Source organism: Kwoniella europaea, chromosome 1 (assembly GCF_036810445.1).
Source record: "Kwoniella europaea PYCC6329 chromosome 1, complete sequence".
In the NCBI taxonomy this organism is placed as follows: domain Eukaryota; kingdom Fungi; phylum Basidiomycota; class Tremellomycetes; order Tremellales; family Cryptococcaceae; genus Kwoniella; species Kwoniella europaea.
In genome coordinates, this window is record NC_089487.1 from 15,328,861 (window position 1) to 15,345,836 (window position 16,976).

A 16,976-nucleotide genomic window follows, 5' to 3' on the forward strand; every position below is an offset into this window, starting at 1 on the left:
AGCCCAAACTCAGTCACTCATTCAACCTCCCAAAAGGTACTACAACATGTTCGCCAACTCTCTCAGACAAGGTGAGTCCCAATCACCTCCATCTCGCTACTGATGCCTTAGCTGATCTTTTGTCCCCATAGGTCTCCGAACCGCTTCTCGTTCATCTGGTACGTCGCTCTACACTCTACATGCCACATGAACATTGCTGATACGGAGTGTCTATAGCGAGAGCATTCTCAACCCTCCCTGCTAGAGCCGCTGCCCGACCTACCTTGGGTGCAGGTGTAGCTATGGGTGCTGCTGTCGCTGGATTCGCCATGTACGAGGGTGAGTTTATATCTATCTCTTGGTCCGCAGTCGAAATTCCTCTTGCTGTTCCTCAAGTACATTGCTGATAATCTGGTCTGTTGATCAGTCTCAAAATCTCCTATCCTCCTCGAGTCCAAGACTATCGCTGGTGAGAAAGGTACGGCCACCGAGAGATCTTTCGTCATGGTGAGTTGATTCAACTATCTGTCGTTTGGGTACATCACTCACGGGTGATCTTCACGCAGATCAAACCTGATGGTGTCTCTAGACAACTTGTCGGAAAGATCATCTCCCGATTCGAAGGTCCGTACTGTTTTGTACCTTACAAGCCCCCGTCCTTGACCATTGTTCGCTGACTAATTATATATAGAGAGAGGTTACAAACTTGTTGCGTGAGTCCACTGAACTGAACCTTCATACTATCTCATAATCTGAGCTAATATCTGCCTACCATGCCCTTTACGCAGCATCAAATCCCTTACCCCCTCCCCGGCTCTCGCCAAGGAACATTACTCTGATCTCTCAGCTAGACCCTTCTACGGTGGTTTAGTCAAGTACATCACCTCTGGTACTCCCGTCGTGGCCATGTGAGTTGAAGATGCAATCTGCTATCAATTCATAACTGATAGTGAATGATACAATAGGGTCTGGGAAGGCAAAGATGTCATCAAGCAAGGTGTAAGTTTCCAGTTATCCTGCGAATGGAAGATGTGACTATAAAACCATGATTTGGAAGCTGATAGTGGGATTTGACTTATAGCGAAGAATCGTGGGAGCCACCAACCCCCTCGATGCTGATCCCGGATCAGTCAGAGGACAATACGCCGTCTCCGTCGGACGAAACCTCATCCACGCTTCGGTGAGTGTGGTCTGTATTTGAGTCGGAAGGCTTCTTCGAGGCCCTTGAGGAAGAATCAACTGACCTGGCGATAATGCGATAGGACGCCTTTGACTCTGCTACTAAAGAGATCGGCCTCTGGTTCGCCCCTGAGGAACTCAGCGAGTACGAGGTGGGTTAGATCTCGAAGCCCGTCACGAGGTTGGAATGAATGGTTTTGCTGACAAGTCAAATCGATATTTCCTTTACGATTATATAGCCCATTGCTTGGGTGAGTCAAGTATGAATTCAACACAGCATGAAGATGAAACTGACTATCCATCTGTTTTGTCTTTCTAGCCTTGGGTTATGGCCGATAACTAGATGTTATTGTCGTCACGAATGTGATTCATACATAAATAAATGTCTTGGAATGCTCGGCACTTTCCAATAACACATATGCATCTAGTCGAATATCACGGGACGAATTGACACTCAGTACATAATCACGTTGACAGACTGAACTTTTCTACGTCAAGCTACGAAGTTGAGGGAGGACCTGGCGAAGTGGTGACCGTCTGATACAGCATCGACGATACAATCTTACTTCCCCGAAAGGTTGAAGTATCAGACATTAAATGCTCAGTGAACACGAACAGGTACAGGTACTTGCGTATTCCTTTCTTTCTTTCTACATGGTCCTATCTAGAGATAAGCTACTGTACAAAACAATACACTGCATAGTACATCGTGAAGTCCATCTGTATGCGATAACAAGTTCATACAATCTATTAATATCACACTATGCGGCACTTATGTATCAATACAATAACCTTATATTCTTCTGACCGGCTTTCGCTCTCAATCTAACTTGTTCAGTCCTTTTCTTCTCTTCCTTCAAATAATCATCTAACAGGACAAACTCGACTTCATTCATGATAACATCCACTTCTTTTGCATATCCTTCTTCCTGTGTACCTAGTCGAATCTTGATCAACCTAATCAATCTATCTTTGATCTCATCTTGCATATTCTTCAAATCACTTTCTTCCCTTTTAATGCCATATTTGTAAAATAACAAAACTCCTACATTGACCAACCGCACTTTTTCGAATGTCTTTTCGCTGTTTGTTGAGCATAAGATAGATGCTAGAGCCAGGAGATGATGGCTGATTCGCTGTGCATCCGTCCGTTGATCATCCGAAGTCAACTTCCTAGCGATCTTATTCCGAGGAGGAGAGAGGAAGATTATAGTTAGGTTCCGTACTGTATTATTGGCATTGAGTGATGGGAGGATATCAAGTGATTGAATGAATTCTCGAGGAATGGGTTGAGATTGAAGGTCGGTACTGTTTGTTATGATTTGCTCTTGCTCTGATTCAACACCAAACTCTTCTATTTGCTTACTAGTTTCATCCCTTTGATCTGTACTTCCATCTTGATCCTGGTCTTGATCTTCTTTATTCCACGTTATAGGCCACTCCTTCTCTCTTAACAAGGTAGCATCTTCCCCGACATATCCAATCCTACAAACCAACTCATCATGTTCGAACAGATCCTTCCTCCCGAACAAATCAATCCTGCCAAACTTTTCAATCTCCACTATCACCTTATTTGCGCTCAACCTTCTAAGTACTCCACAACGTATATCTTCTTTGGTTTTTATATCTGTAGATATTAAATTATCTATTCCACACCATGATTTATATCTTCCGGCGGGTAAGGTGATTCGACAATTGCTTAATCTAGGTAATGTCAATCCACCATTCCCATCCACTTTGACTTTGACATCTACAATGGTCCTGGTGCTGATAGTCGTGGTCGTAGTCGTAGTCGTAGTCGTATTGTTATTATCAGACAGTGGTAAAAAAGCTTTACATTGTGATGAATGACAATTGATCCACTCTAAATCTTCTACATAACCCAATGCTAGTGATTTATATTTGGAAAAGGGGGGTTTCGGATTAGGGAAGAAGTTGTATGGCGAGATTGACGTAGCAGGATTACGTGGGTCGTTCAAGTCGATCTTGAGCTTGGTATAGAACAGTGGTGTGATCAGGTGGAAGAATTGATGATTTAGACGTTGGAGGTTTAGAAGCGAGGTGGATGATAGGTAAGTGGAGAAAGAGAGATGTTGGATTAGGAAGTCGAAAAGGGACGGTATGTTGGTGGGATGAGTTAGGGGGAGGGAGTGATCCATCGTTAGATACTCAATGTTCAGTTGGGATGCTCGGATAGGAGAGAGGTTGATGTCATTCTAATCTCGGACAATCAAGGTGTTCATGTTGTATTTTTCTGGATTCGATAAGATGCAGCGATGGTAAGACGAGTCGTATTCGAAGAACATACTATTGCGGACGAACTCTTCATATTCATATGTCTGTATCTGGCTGTTTGATCAGACGATAAAATGGTCAATAGATTTTCGAAAAGAGATCACAGATGATCAGGATGGCCACGAATACCTATAAACGATATTCACTTACTGTTTTGAACTTTATAACGCCCCAATGTTGTTTGTGTACCAGAAATCCTCTAATCAAACCCCATCAATTGATCAATCCCAGAAGGAAATGAAGAGAGATTTCTATACAAAAAGCATACAAGTTCATGGCATGCTTCCTCACATTGTAGAGTATCACACAGTCAGCCGCACAAGCCAGCTACATGGGTCATAATAATGTGTGTCTGTTTAGAAATCAGATTGGCACTTGTGTGTTAAGAATTCGCATCCACCATTGTCATCAAAATCATTAACATAAACAATGACTATCGTTTTTACATCAAGGTTGATTTGCCAAGGATCCTTCGATCGTTCATGGGACTGAGATGCATTCACATACAGACAATCTATGATCCTCTGCCACTCTCATTGTACCTGCCTTTCAATCCTTGTTCTCTTTGTCTCCCACCTCACCAGCCCATTCCCACACATCCGCCTCCTCAAGATTATTTGCATCTAACTCTTTTGCAATCAATTTCCCCCGTTTGGCCTTCCCCTTCTTGACCTTATTCTCCTGCTCTAACTTTGATAAATGCGCTGCAACCCCTTTGGAACCTGCAAAGAGCAATTTCTCTTCTTCAGATTTGTAAATCAACCTACAAATTACCGTCAAAGGCATTGCAGCTCTATTGCGAGTCCCTTCTTTATCAGCTTTCTCAATTGCTTCCCTTTCCTCTTTGAAATCAGGTAAAGGGATAGGCTTTTGTTTATCCAACATCAATGGTCCCTTAGCTTTGTTCTCTTCTTCTAATGTCACACAAATTTCTTTCTTGAGATTGACCAGGATATCAACAAGCGATTTGTTGCTGGTCTTGAAGTCTTTGAGGATCTTACAGATCTGATTTTCCCGCTCTTGTTGATGCAAGATGTAAGTTTCTAGGTGGGCTTTGGCTTTGGCCGCATTGGGTATATGGGGTCCATGGGCTGGGTAAAGGACATTGGGTTTGAGAGCAAGTAGGGTTGGGAGGGATGTCATGTCTAAAGATCACAGTATATCTGTATCAGCAATATTAGGGTACATCAACAACAAACTGATTGCACTTACAGGTGCCCAAGTCCTCAAAATGAGTAGTACCCATACCCAGCACTGTATCACCAGTAAATACTCCCTTTTCACCTTCCAACATGACCAAACTGATACTATCTTGAGTATGACCAGGAGTTTTTAAACATCTTATACTGACTCTTGCAATTTCAGGTACTTCATTCCATTTTGGATTTCCTTCTTTGTCATGCTTCAACAAATGCTTATAGACTGGATCAATGATTGTGTCATGTCGGCTACCTCCACGACAAGGAATACTGGTATAGGAAGTTACGTAAGGGATCTCGATATCGGTTAATGGGTACCGATATCGTTGGTATAACAAGGAGATAGTAGGATATAGGAGAAGGATAGGATTTATTGTAGATATCATTCAACTTCGTTCATTTATCTTCAACAATGGACATTGGACTTCCAGGATAGTTAGATATATATATCCTCTCTAATTTCGTATTCATTCTGTCCCCCCCATGAATTCTCAATTGTTGTCTTGTCTTACTATTATTGATATCACGAGTCACTTTGCACTTCAGTACCTCCTCAAGGCTACAACGTCTATTGTCCCCTTGGAAGTCATACCTATCTAGCTGAGTACTTCGTTTCTTTAGCTAGGATATCGTATAAGTCTTAACGATATCCGGGTTAGTTGAACGATTTCGTTGAGTGATCAACGAAGTCGTTCATCTCTTATATACTTCAGTTAGATTATTATATCATCCGTTGTCCTCTTATCATCTGCTCGCCTATTTGGGCCGTCTCCTATATGATTAAGGCCATCTACTGAGGTCTTAGTTAGATCATCGTGACAATAACTTTCATCAGGTGAAGGACATTTCCATATTTTAGGTAACAGACATCCATGTTTTTTCAATGTATTCAATAACAATGGCAGTGCTCCAACATGGTCAAGATGTCGATGAGTAAGAATGATATGTTCAATATTAGGTAACTTTCTCTCCTTAGTTTGGATAGGAACCCATTTACTCCCCGGTCCATATTCTAATAAATCCATTTCATCATATCTTGGATCTTCAGATCGGTTGTTTACAATGGAAGATTTGATCTCAACAACTTTATCTTCTGGGACATTCTTCAATGATGCCTGAGCATAGGAGGATTCAAAATGTATTTCCCTCATTCTGTTAATATGAGTCAACCTACCTTGTAGCGTTGGACTCTATATTCTAACTTGGTTTGATATCAGCTTCTAATCCAAGAAGTGTACTTAAACTACAACTCGTCTTGTCTCGACGAGAGGAACTATGACTCTAACTTACTAGGGTGCGTTGCAGCTAGTAAGGGCAGGTAGATTAACTCAGTTCATTCAATAGCACTGCTACTTGAACAACTTGAAGATAAACAGAGAACTAGATCACTGGAGATACTAGTTCTTCGTTGTCCTTCAAGCTGTCTTATATATCTTACAATTCTAAAACTAGCTACGTGTTACTCTACATATTTGAAATCATATCGCTCCGCTTGATAATCACCATCAATCCTGACAAAGCTATCTTACTAAGAGTCCTTCGATATCATCCTAGAGACGAGGGTCGTCGAGGTTTCAGTGTCATGATGATGAACAATCGTTGATGGTGATTAGCAAGCTTTGATGGTGCTGAATAAGTGATATGGTTATTCAGAGTATCTCCTATCTAGCTTATTCATATCCATCAATGTATCTTATCGACAGGTGTGATCACTTGGTGAAGTCCGCGATGGTTGACGAGCGATGTGTTTTGAGGATGTTGGTCAAAGCGTTGTTGTTATCGGTTATATCTTCTATCCTATGGTGTGGTAGACACGTGGTGTATTATGTAAAGGTCTTGTTATGAGTAATTCCGGTGAATTTCATAACACATTCCCGATTCTAATCCCAGATGATGTAAGTGAGTGAATAAGAGGTCAATGTATTGGCTGGCTGTATGTGGAGATGAGGTGTCAATGAGGATCAAAGGTGCATGAGGGTTGGAAGGAGGTTGCAAGAGGTAGGAATTGGTTCCTTGTAAGGTCATCATACCGGGGTTTTGACCAAGTACTCGGGTGACATGAGCAGAGAGCTAAATGATGGTTTGTTTGTGTCAGTGCTTGAGCATCTCTGAAGATTTTTCTTCAAAGTATAAAAAAATACTGAATATCATAATCATACTTACCTTGGTCACATCGCTCAATCGTTCAAGGTTTCCTATAACCATCTTGACTAATATCTGTTCACTGAGTGTCTGTAGGTTTGTTATGTGTAGTTGATATTCGTCTCACTTTCAAGATTTAACAGACCATTTGTTCGTACTTATCCCCAAACAGTTTGAACCCTTATATATCTGTGCTTATAAATTGACTCGGCAAGTTATCCCCAATAGCCAGGAGTGAGATTGAAAGGACTGATATCATTTATAAAAGATGCATGGTACGTCGGAGACATATGACATAGGATGGTTCACGACGTCAAACAATACAATGATGTGATCAAAGGATTGTTGAAAGTGAAAGGTGGTAGGTAGCACTTCCCTAAATTTGTGTGCGTCATATTCATTATCTTGATATACTGTGACGAGCATATGATGGAGTTGCTACAATGTCGAGCATAAGCAAGCATTGCTATCACTCGTCTGTGCTGTTCATGTGACTGTTTTTATGTAGGGAAAGTCATCTGGAGAGTCTGAGTGAGAGGGGAAAAGAAAAGAGAAAAAAGGATGATCAACAATGTGTTCAAATCGGATTCTCATTCGTGAAGGTGTAGGTGTAAGTCATGTTCGGTCCGTACTTGACATCACCTACCTTACCCCTCAGATATGGCACATCCGATCCAATGTCTTGAATGCATATGAACACTGCTCCCCATTCGGGTCCATTTCAATTTATATTCATAGTTTTATATGGGATCATAGAGTTTATCATATTTCACAAGATAAGATCGTAAACACTCCATCAATCCCGAATATCTCTTTTATGTTCTTTCGAATTCGTACTTGCTGTCCTTGTCTTCTCATCTATCTTCCTAATCACTTTATCGTTACAATCCATCTCTCCTATCTTTAATTCTTAAACCTCCTTATATGAAGTCAGCCTACACACGATCCTGGGATAACATCTTTGAACGTTCTTGTTCGACCCGCTGATATATCCCATCCCAAAACAGCCAAGTCAGCTTTGACCTTTCTCATTCAAGCGATTGTCCATTTCATGCAGTTGGATTAGGCACAAAAGACGTAGCAACCTCCACTCACAGCATATAGTAACGATACCGCTGTGTTGATGTTTTGAGGATATCCAGTGATAGTCACTAATCTCTCTTCCGGATTGGCGACTGTTCCAGGTGCAGCTGTCCCGGGGTCGGTTACTCGGATTTGACATTGTGATTGTCCCCTTATTTCATTGATCTTCGAACCACCTTTACCAATGACTAAATCACCATCGCCAGCACAGTTAGCTTTCTGCAGTTCCTATGATCGTAAGAAAAATCACTGGTCACTCACTAGCACCGACTAGAGAATTAGGTATGAAGATCTGTTGAGTCTGCATACCGGGTGGAGGAGGCGCGTTGGGGTCTTTGTTGTTGAATTGAGGGGGTGCACCACCCCCACCCCCACCACCACCTGGGGGTCCATTACGAGCTCCGACTTGTCTATACGAGCTGGTAGATGCTCCAGGATTGCGTTCTTGGTATTCAAGTAAGATTGTCCCGATGTAGTATACCGCAATGTGCACTGCGTCAGCTACTCCAGACACAGACAGGACTCGCTAGTCCTTGGCATCAGCTATGATTTCTCAGATCAAGAAGAAAAACAGCTCACCTCGGTGGATCCTGGTAACATAGCTTCACTAGCATTCAATCTTGCTCCGGAGGCTTCTTGGATTTCCTTGATCTTGGAACCACCTTTACCAATTCTACAGAACAGATGCATTAGTATCTGCTTGACATCACCCATTACAATTCTGGAACTCACACACTGCCCATACGCGAATTGGGAATAATGAATTTGATAGTGACAGCACGGGATCCGGGGACAGAGGCGACATCGAATGGTTCATCGTTGATTCGTCTCACAATAAGACCAAAGGCCTATCCGAAATGATCAGCTCCGGCACTACGTCCTCATAATGTACGACTGACCTTGGCGACAGCATCTAGAGCACCAGAGACATTAAGGATTCGTTCGGGATTACCAGGGATGGATTCGGAGACGGTTACTCGGGCACTTGATTTTTCCTGAGGAGTAGTATTGATCAGCTACAAATCCTTCCAGACTCCTGCCAATGTACTCACTCTAATCTCATTGACATGAGCACCACCTCTGCCAATGATGATACTAGCATCTTGGGTGACGATCAATGATCTCATGGAGATCTGCTGTGGGGGAGCTTCGGATTTCACTGGTGCGGCCGGGACTGAGGAAGGGGCGGGGGCGAGTGTATTTGAGGGGCCAGCATCGGCGCTGTAGTAAACATTCCTTTCATGAGCATGCAGATACATCAGAAAAGAGAGAGGAGAAAGAGCCTGACTCACCCCTCCATCTCAACATCATCCATCTTCTTCTTAGTGGGTTCACCTGCTTCTCCGTTACCGTTACCGTTTCCGTTTGATTCCCCTTTCTTCTCTGTATCAGCTTTAGACTCTCCGTCGGATTTGGCTCTCTTCGCAGATGCTTGAGCTGTTGAGTCGGCGGAAGGTGAAGGTGAGGCGGGTCGTTTGTTGGTAGCTGCTGTTGTAGGAGGTGAGACGTCGGACATGACGATAGTAGAATTGAAGTGAGGGTGATTGAGGACTAGTCAGTTTTGATTTGTCCAGTATACGCACAAGAGGAGTATACACGCGGGGGAAGCAGTTATAGGGTTGTGTAATGTTGAGTAGGTGTGTTTGAGTGTTTGATGGATTTTTGAGGATAAAGACGAAAGTTATAATCCGGTAGAGGAAGGGAAGATAGGTTGGGACGTTGAAAGGTGTATGAGAGTCGGCCGTGATGGTTTGATGGATATTTGATCGCGATACGGGGTATGAGTATGATGGAAAGTGAAGGAATGGGTGTCAGGGTGGAGGAAGGGTTCAGGAGGGAAAATGGGACTCACGTTGAACGGGCTGTTTTATATACTGGGATCACTGGTTCTCCACACGGTTTCTGGTGTTGCGAGGTTGAGCTGTGGTGTATGGGATGATTGATATGTGGTGTGGTCTGTTGGATGTGAAGTTGTACAAAGGGAAGATGAACTCTTATGTAGTCGAGTGTCGTGTGTGTGTAGGTGGTTTGTTGTTTCCTATAGTTAGTTACCTTTGTTCATTATCATCATCCCTCGTGCATGATACCGGTGACGGTGTTTCGGAGATTTGCCCTCAGTGGCACTAATGTCCTTTGGTCATGACGCGCTTGCCGATTTATTTGTTATTTTGGTTTCTACAAGTAAATTACTGGAATCCATCGAAGAGTGTACTCATTTGGTCCTTCTTTGACGCGTTATAAAGCACCATCCACTGCTATCTGGTGCACGAAAAGCATGTATACGAGCAGCATGAGGTCCAAGGTATTCACACCTATGCTTTATACAGCATACATTGATGTGTGATCAATAGCTAGAGGTCTCCTTCTTGAGCCGGTGATGTGCCACGGGTGGGTGAGTAAATGCCAGTCAGTCTACCTCGTCCGTTAAGCGACTGTAACAAGGATATAGGATATATACCATAAACACCAACCTACTCCTCCCCCTCATCTCCCCCCGTCAAACTCACAAAACCTTTTCTCATTTGTATATACCTCACATCTCTCATCATCAGCGTCAGATATCATCACAATACATTGCATCATCATTCCGACTGTCACTGTGCTCCATACCAGAATCTCCGATAGCATACCCTTGCTCCCGAATGGCTTTTGACCCCGATAGGTATACATATCGACGCGTATATCACTCATCGTAAACAAGAGCTCCAAGTTATCCCGCATCTGCTCAGAACACTAGTCTCGTTCATCGGTCATACCTCCATCTCGCATATCATAAGGACAGTGGATGGTCATTGTGCTTCAAGCATAAAATAGTACAAACGTGTAAACAAATCTACCGATCCCCATACTCGAGTGGTATATCCCTCTCACCGACTTCAGAGGGATCATCATGCCCTTACTGAAACGAAAACCCGTCATCCTCGCTCCTCTTCCCCCTTTATCAGCTGTCCTTACTCCCATTCCTCAACAATCTTCTGATCCAGCAGCAGTCAAGGAAATCGCACTTCCACTAGATGGCAAAGACGATGAAGAGCAATTGGATATACTCCTATCAGTCTTTAGAGGAGGTATGAATGGAGTTCAACCGGCCTCCTCGTCCACCTCTGCTTCTGCCCAAGGTGTAAATGGGACTGGGACTAGCGGAAAAGGTAAAAAGGGCAGAGCGAGTTTGGCCAATGGGAAGAATGATGAAGAAGCTCAGAATGGCGGTCATCGATTTGGACCATTTTGGAAATCATCAGATAAAGAATGTTGGTATATACCTGAGACAGGAGAGATATTCACGGATTATGAGTGAGTACACGCTCTGTTGGACTCCAAATTCATAGAATGTATATCTATATCGTAGGATGGGGTTTAGCTGATTGACTCGCGATGACAGATCCTTCTGCGCAAGAAGAGCGTTCTATGCTCAACCTATATTTCAATGCGAGGGTGCGTCTCATACATCTATACCGCTGGGTCAGTAGGAAGATGTCATGCTGATCCGGTTGTTTTGCGTTTCCAGTCTCTGGTAAATCATCCCTGAGCTACTTCACAGCCCTCCAATCGGAGCAGAAAGAAGTCCGTCAACTGCATTCGAGATTTCCTAGACAATTGAAGAAAGCGGTATTGAGCGCTGTGCAATTCCGTACGTCTTTTCCCTTTGAGCTGTATATGATTGTAAACAGGTCTGAAGCTGATATCTGATCGAACTGTTGCTTGATGGTCATATAGAAATAGAAGGTAAATTAGATACTCTGGCAGATAAGATATTTGAGAGATTCCATGATAGGTTTTTCGACGAGGAGAGTGAGTCAAAACATGTTCCCCTCCCTCTTATCATCAATCGTTATGTTTAGGTTCATCGCTAATCCCCATTTTTGCGTGCTCTTAGAGGTATTCGTAGATGTAGATGGAGACAAATACCTCGCTCGAATAGTCAAAACTTTCCCACCTCGATCATTAGCTACCACCTCTTCCTCTTCTTCACCTTTCAAACCTGCTCAACCTATCTTACATCCCTACGCGACCGATTTGTCTCTATCTTTAGAAGAAGTGAACGAGAAGGATGACCCGTCCAAGTACTTCTATAATGTCAGATTGATCGAGGAGGGGTATCCTGAAGGGATCGCAGCTGAATATGCCAGTGCGAATGGACAGAGTAATGGGCCGGATGATGAGGAGGAGGATGGGAAGGGGGAGAAATGGATGGGTAGTACGATGGAAGTTCAGTGTGATAAGATTAGGTGAGTACAGTGGATATACACGGTCTACGTTACGGTGAGGAGATATACGGGAGGTATTGGTGCTGCGGGGTGCTGAGGGGTGCTGAGGCAGTGAGGGTGAGGGCGGTCTGAGGACGAGTAGGCGGTCTTTGGTTTATCAAGCTGATCCTTGTGATTGATTGCATTTTCATAGCCGAGATCGAATCAACTTCTCACGTGCGATGCTCAAGCGATTCATCCGAGATTGCGTCGTACGAGATACAGCAGTGTATTCACCATGGACAGTGAAACCCTCCGTCGCGGCGAGGTATGGTATACCGACCGAGATGACCGAGGAGATCCGTCAGGGTATATTGAATTACAAGGAAAGGCAGATGGACAAGAGAAAGAGAGAGAGGGAAGAAAGGTTGGGGTTGAACAACCCTGCACCTGCTGGAGATGCGGATGAACCAAAGACGAAGAAACAGAAGAAAGAGGAAGAAAAGAAATCCCGTGAAGAGGAGAGATTGAGGGAGAAGGAAGCTAAGGAAAGGGAAAGGGAGGAGGAAGAGAGAAAGAAGAAGAAGGCTTTGAAGTATCCTGCTGAAGGTGAGTAAACTTATCCTCCCTTTTACCACGGAATGATCTAGAACTGACACTACACATTCTAGACTACCTCGTAGAATGGTCAGAAGAGAAAGATAAACCGGCTGGTAGGATTGAGGTTCGACCTCAATTGCAAACGCTCTTACCGTTTGGTGATCAATTCGAGAAACTGTTGATGACCTGGAGTTTCCTGAATGTCATGGGGTGAGTATCTGATTTTTTCAGATGCGCTTACACCTAGCTGACGACTATCTGCGGCATAGTAAACCCCTTGGATTGTCGCCATTCAGTCTTGAAGATTACGAACGTTCATTATATCATAACGACAATTACCAGGGTCCAGCACCTCTGATGACTGAGATACATTCCGTTCTTCTCAATGCGTTAGTAGCGGATCTTTCAGCAGGACATGAACCGGTTAAGACATTGAGCAGTTATGGTAAAGAACCAGATAACGATACGGATTATTGGGAAGGTAAAAAGGGGGCTACGACCGAAACCCTCACTCCCGTAGTCCTTCCTTTGGCTGAGTCGTGGAAGAGTAAAGTCTTAGCTGTGAAAGAAGGTAGAAAGGGATGGGAAGGAAGTCTGATTGGATGTTTATGGGAAAGAGCAACTCTGGAAGAATTACCCAACTACCTAGATAACATCTTGCATCTCACGTACGAAGATAAACCTGCACCCACTAGACCTACTTGGTCGACTGGTCCTTCCACCTCCGCAACGAATGGAACCAACGGGTTGATACTGGCTAAACCTGAGAAGAGATATAACTCTTTACACCATAGTCATAAGTTGGATATCATCGCTTTCTTAATTGAGTTGGTCAACCAGACGGAACAGATCAGGGAACTCATGGAGGAGTCAACGTTTAATTTGACAGAGGTGAGGAAAGATCAGGTGGAAGTGAAAAGGGAGTTGAGGCGAGTGTGAGTTAACTAATTGCCTTTGTCTGAAATGAAAAACATCGTCCATTGGAGGTGAAAGTCTTGACTGCTATGGATTTTTCATGCTGATGCTTTGATTTTCTCGCTGCGCAGTCAAGCAGAGAGAGAAGCACTAGAGCCCAAAGAGAAACCGAAGGAAGAAGGCGAAGAGAATGGCGATGTATCGATGGAAGTTAAAAACGAAGGAACCGATTCACCTGACGTATCGATGAATGGGCATACCAACGGACATATCAGTATCAGTCATGATCGGGATGAGTTGGAAGATTCGCCTTCAATTCAAGATGATATATCTGACGTGGAATCGGACCATAAGGATTTATCTGCGATTGGTGCCTCTAGGCGTAAAGCGATGAAAGAAAAGGCATTGGAGAGGGAGGCAGAATCGAATTTACGAAATCAGAAATTGGCCAAAGAGAGGGAAGAGTTGAGAATCAAGAAATTGGAAGGTAAACATATAGCCAACGAGAAAAAGAGATTGATAGAGGAGGAAGAGGCGATCAATCTAAAGTTGAAACATCTAGAATACGATTTCAGAAGATGGATATATACACTTCGATCCAAACCTTTAGGATACGATAGGTTTGGAAATAAGTATTGGTGGATGGATGGGTTGGGTTCATCCCAGATTCTCAATAGTGACGGGAAAGTGAATCTCGGTACGGGAAGGTTGTTCGTTCAGGGTGTTGATCCCGAGGAAGAAGACATACTGAGGAATTTGGCGACGAACGTAGTGGAAGAAGAGGTCACTAAAGAATATGTAGATGAGAGGAGAAATAAAGAAGAAGGTGGCAAGTTGGATGCTGGACAATGGGCTATATATGATTATCCCGAACAGGTGTGTGAAACATGACGTTGACCTGGATAGATAATTAGGAGATACTGATGCTGATGCTGATGTTGGTATATTCGATTTAGTTGCAAGAATTGATGAACTGGCTTAATCCGAGAGGAACTAGGGAGAACCAATTGTTGAAGCAGTTGAAAATGTGGCAGTATGAGATAGAATTAGGTATGAAGAGAAGGAAGACATTGAATGGATTGGTAAGTGCTTAAATGTATTCTGCTGGTCTATACTGGGGCTAATTAACATATATATTTTATTGATATCGATAGGACGGTCCAGCTGACGGGGATGAGAACACGCGTAAATTGAGACCTAGTAGGAAAGTCAATCAGGGTGATGATGAAAAGGAAGGATATATGAATTGGAAGGTGAGTCAAGGATATCGAATGGACGCCCTTGTGTAACGTGCAATGAGGTATGAGGAATGAGCTGACTGTGTTTCGATGTGCTCTTTGTTGCAGAATAAAAGATCGTTGGAAAGTAAGGTATAGATAGATATGAGCATTGAAAGAACATGGCATCATTTTTCGTTTATCTTTCTTGGAACAATAAGTTTGTGTAGTCTATTTGTTCTTGTGGTTGATGAGCCTCTTGAGCAATGAGGTAGATGGGATGTGTGATTCATATGCTACTCGCATTACTTCGATGTCATGATATATGATATATGATATATGATCATCGAATGTGCTCGGGATGGTGAATAACCGGAGTGTCCATCAGACCACACACACACACACACACACACACACCGTACTAACACAGCTTTTCGCATTGGATGGATGGATTGATCAAACATAGCCTTCTCTTCTTACCTTGTCTTGTCAGTCTTGTCATGACTTGACTTCACCTCGTCTCCATATCACAGTGGCCCTGCACGACGAACATTACTTGATCAGGCACTTGTCAAGTCCCAACATCTACCCGCAATGGTACAGAAGGACGGGATTAGGTTGTTGTTCCATAAACATGTACATTCAAACACAAAGGTGGGTGGGTTTCCGTACAGAAAGTAACCTAAGTAGGCTAACGATTGATAAATTGTGATTTCAGCGATCAATCTTTCCATCAGAACCAGCCGAGAAACGATTCCCCTCTTTACCTCCTACACCTCCCGTTCCGTCCCCTCGAATCCCCATCGAAATCATCTTTCAGACCGTCCGATGCTGCTCTTCCACACCTGACACGCTCTGCAAACTCGCTTTAGTCAACCATGAGATATCCGAACTAGCCTCGAAATTACTTTGGAAGGACCTATCTTTGGGTTTGAGCTCAAAACATCCTCTTGGTCATACACCTCGATTGGGCAGTTCGAGACGATATGAACATTCGAGGAATTTAACCAAAGTTATGAATTGTTATTTTACAAATTACAATTATCTCACGCGATTATCTCTCATACCTCCTCATCCCCATCGTTACTTCAATTATATATACGGTTATGATAATCTCCAAACTGTCAAATTCCATTTGGGTACACTTAAGGGAATTGGAGGTAAGGGAGGATGGTCAGAGAGAAAATCAACTTCTGAAGATATCATTTCAAAGAATTACGCAAAGAAATTGCCAGCGAATTTCAACAAGTTGATATGGGTCGGTATACCTGAACCGTACTATAAAGATTGCTGGTATGCTTCATGGGATGAAAGTGGATTCAGACCGTATAGTAACGAGAGTAAGAGCGACAGGTGTAGGGGTGGACCATCAAAAGTGATTTTCCAACTAAATGATATCTACACCGATTCGATGTTTACATTCGTCAAAGAAACTTTCCTCAGAGCTAGGTTTCCCAAAGTCGAAGAACTAGTCATAATGTTCATACCTAGGAAGATCATCGTTACCTATACGCAAGGACCTGACAAATCGTATTTTCCAAGATTCTCTCCCAGGCAAGATTCAATGTCGTTCATCCTTGATTTGGTCAACCTCTTGAATGAGCTTGACGTCCGATATCCAAATATGAAGATAACGTTGGTAGATACAAATTGCCTAGATGGACTATGGTTGGGGATAATGAAAGATGTGAATATAACGATCGATCGAAGGACGAAAGAGAGGATCTTAGCTGGACAAATGAACTATGAAGGAATCTACGGTACTACTTCCACTATCACTGCTCGTCCCAAAGTAGCTGAAGAAGAATTTGAGAAGATTATGAATGATTATTTCGAGAGTAGATTGATGAGACAGGCTAAAAGGCTGGGTATGAAGGTGATGATGGATGCGGGTGAAATTGTTCAGGATGATGCGAAGATCGCGAATATAAAGATTGAGAGAAAGCAGAAGTTGATGAGTATGAGAGAATATGTAAAGGCGAGTAGGGATTGGGAAGATGAGCTGGATATTGAAGATGTCAGAGCTTACTTGTAGTCGTAGCATACTGTGTGTGGCTGTGAAAATAACGCCAATTGAGACATGAATGCACATAGTGACATTGGGGCTTACATGCAATGTATACATGTACATGTTCACATCGTCTGCTGCTTTTCACTCCGAGCGAGACACATGATGTGTA

At 43.1% G+C, this 16,976-nt stretch overlaps 6 protein-coding genes across 6 annotated transcripts; 3 read left to right on the forward strand and 3 right to left on the reverse strand.

Moving 5' to 3' along the window:
* Positions 1 to 46: 46 nt before the first annotated feature.
* On the forward strand, positions 47 to 1,501 carry V865_005838 (uncharacterized protein; the record flags this gene model as incomplete). Its single annotated transcript, XM_066229606.1, has 12 exons — positions 47 to 71; positions 132 to 158; positions 217 to 318; positions 407 to 486; positions 546 to 603; positions 671 to 692; positions 768 to 887; positions 945 to 978; positions 1,061 to 1,159; positions 1,242 to 1,310; positions 1,398 to 1,409; positions 1,478 to 1,501. The coding sequence occupies 12 exons, from the start codon at positions 47 to 49 to the stop codon at positions 1,499 to 1,501; spliced, it is 672 nt and encodes a 223-aa protein (XP_066085703.1).
* A 436-nt stretch (positions 1,502 to 1,937) lies between these two features.
* On the reverse strand, positions 1,938 to 3,317 carry V865_005839 (uncharacterized protein; the record flags this gene model as incomplete). The annotated part of the gene is made up of 1 exon (XM_066229607.1): positions 1,938 to 3,317. The coding sequence occupies one exon, from the start codon at positions 3,315 to 3,317 to the stop codon at positions 1,938 to 1,940; it is 1,380 nt and encodes a 459-aa protein (XP_066085704.1).
* Positions 3,318 to 4,002: 685 nt separating this feature from the next.
* On the reverse strand, positions 4,003 to 6,857 carry V865_005840 (uncharacterized protein; the record flags this gene model as incomplete). The annotated part of the gene is made up of 6 exons (XM_066229608.1): positions 4,003 to 4,598; positions 4,666 to 4,875; positions 5,078 to 5,105; positions 5,447 to 5,804; positions 6,523 to 6,722; positions 6,816 to 6,857. The coding sequence occupies 6 exons, from the start codon at positions 6,855 to 6,857 to the stop codon at positions 4,003 to 4,005; spliced, it is 1,434 nt and encodes a 477-aa protein (XP_066085705.1).
* An 872-nt stretch (positions 6,858 to 7,729) lies between these two features.
* Positions 7,730 to 9,393, reverse strand: V865_005841 (uncharacterized protein; the record flags this gene model as incomplete). The annotated part of the gene is made up of 8 exons (XM_066229609.1): positions 7,730 to 7,777; positions 7,890 to 8,065; positions 8,139 to 8,403; positions 8,457 to 8,550; positions 8,610 to 8,725; positions 8,777 to 8,872; positions 8,930 to 9,098; positions 9,170 to 9,393. The coding sequence occupies 8 exons, from the start codon at positions 9,391 to 9,393 to the stop codon at positions 7,730 to 7,732; spliced, it is 1,188 nt and encodes a 395-aa protein (XP_066085706.1).
* A 1,374-nt stretch (positions 9,394 to 10,767) lies between these two features.
* Positions 10,768 to 14,955, forward strand: V865_005842 (uncharacterized protein; the record flags this gene model as incomplete). Its single annotated transcript, XM_066229610.1, has 12 exons — positions 10,768 to 11,171; positions 11,260 to 11,312; positions 11,386 to 11,508; positions 11,595 to 11,669; positions 11,755 to 12,106; positions 12,279 to 12,673; positions 12,736 to 12,874; positions 12,934 to 13,599; positions 13,711 to 14,455; positions 14,536 to 14,661; positions 14,734 to 14,832; positions 14,926 to 14,955. The coding sequence occupies 12 exons, from the start codon at positions 10,768 to 10,770 to the stop codon at positions 14,953 to 14,955; spliced, it is 3,207 nt and encodes a 1,068-aa protein (XP_066085707.1).
* A 435-nt stretch (positions 14,956 to 15,390) lies between these two features.
* V865_005843 (uncharacterized protein) lies at positions 15,391 to 16,831 on the forward strand (the record flags this gene model as incomplete). The annotated part of the gene is made up of 2 exons (XM_066229611.1): positions 15,391 to 15,450; positions 15,515 to 16,831. The coding sequence occupies 2 exons, from the start codon at positions 15,391 to 15,393 to the stop codon at positions 16,829 to 16,831; spliced, it is 1,377 nt and encodes a 458-aa protein (XP_066085708.1).
* Between the last annotated feature and the right edge of the window lie 145 nt (positions 16,832 to 16,976).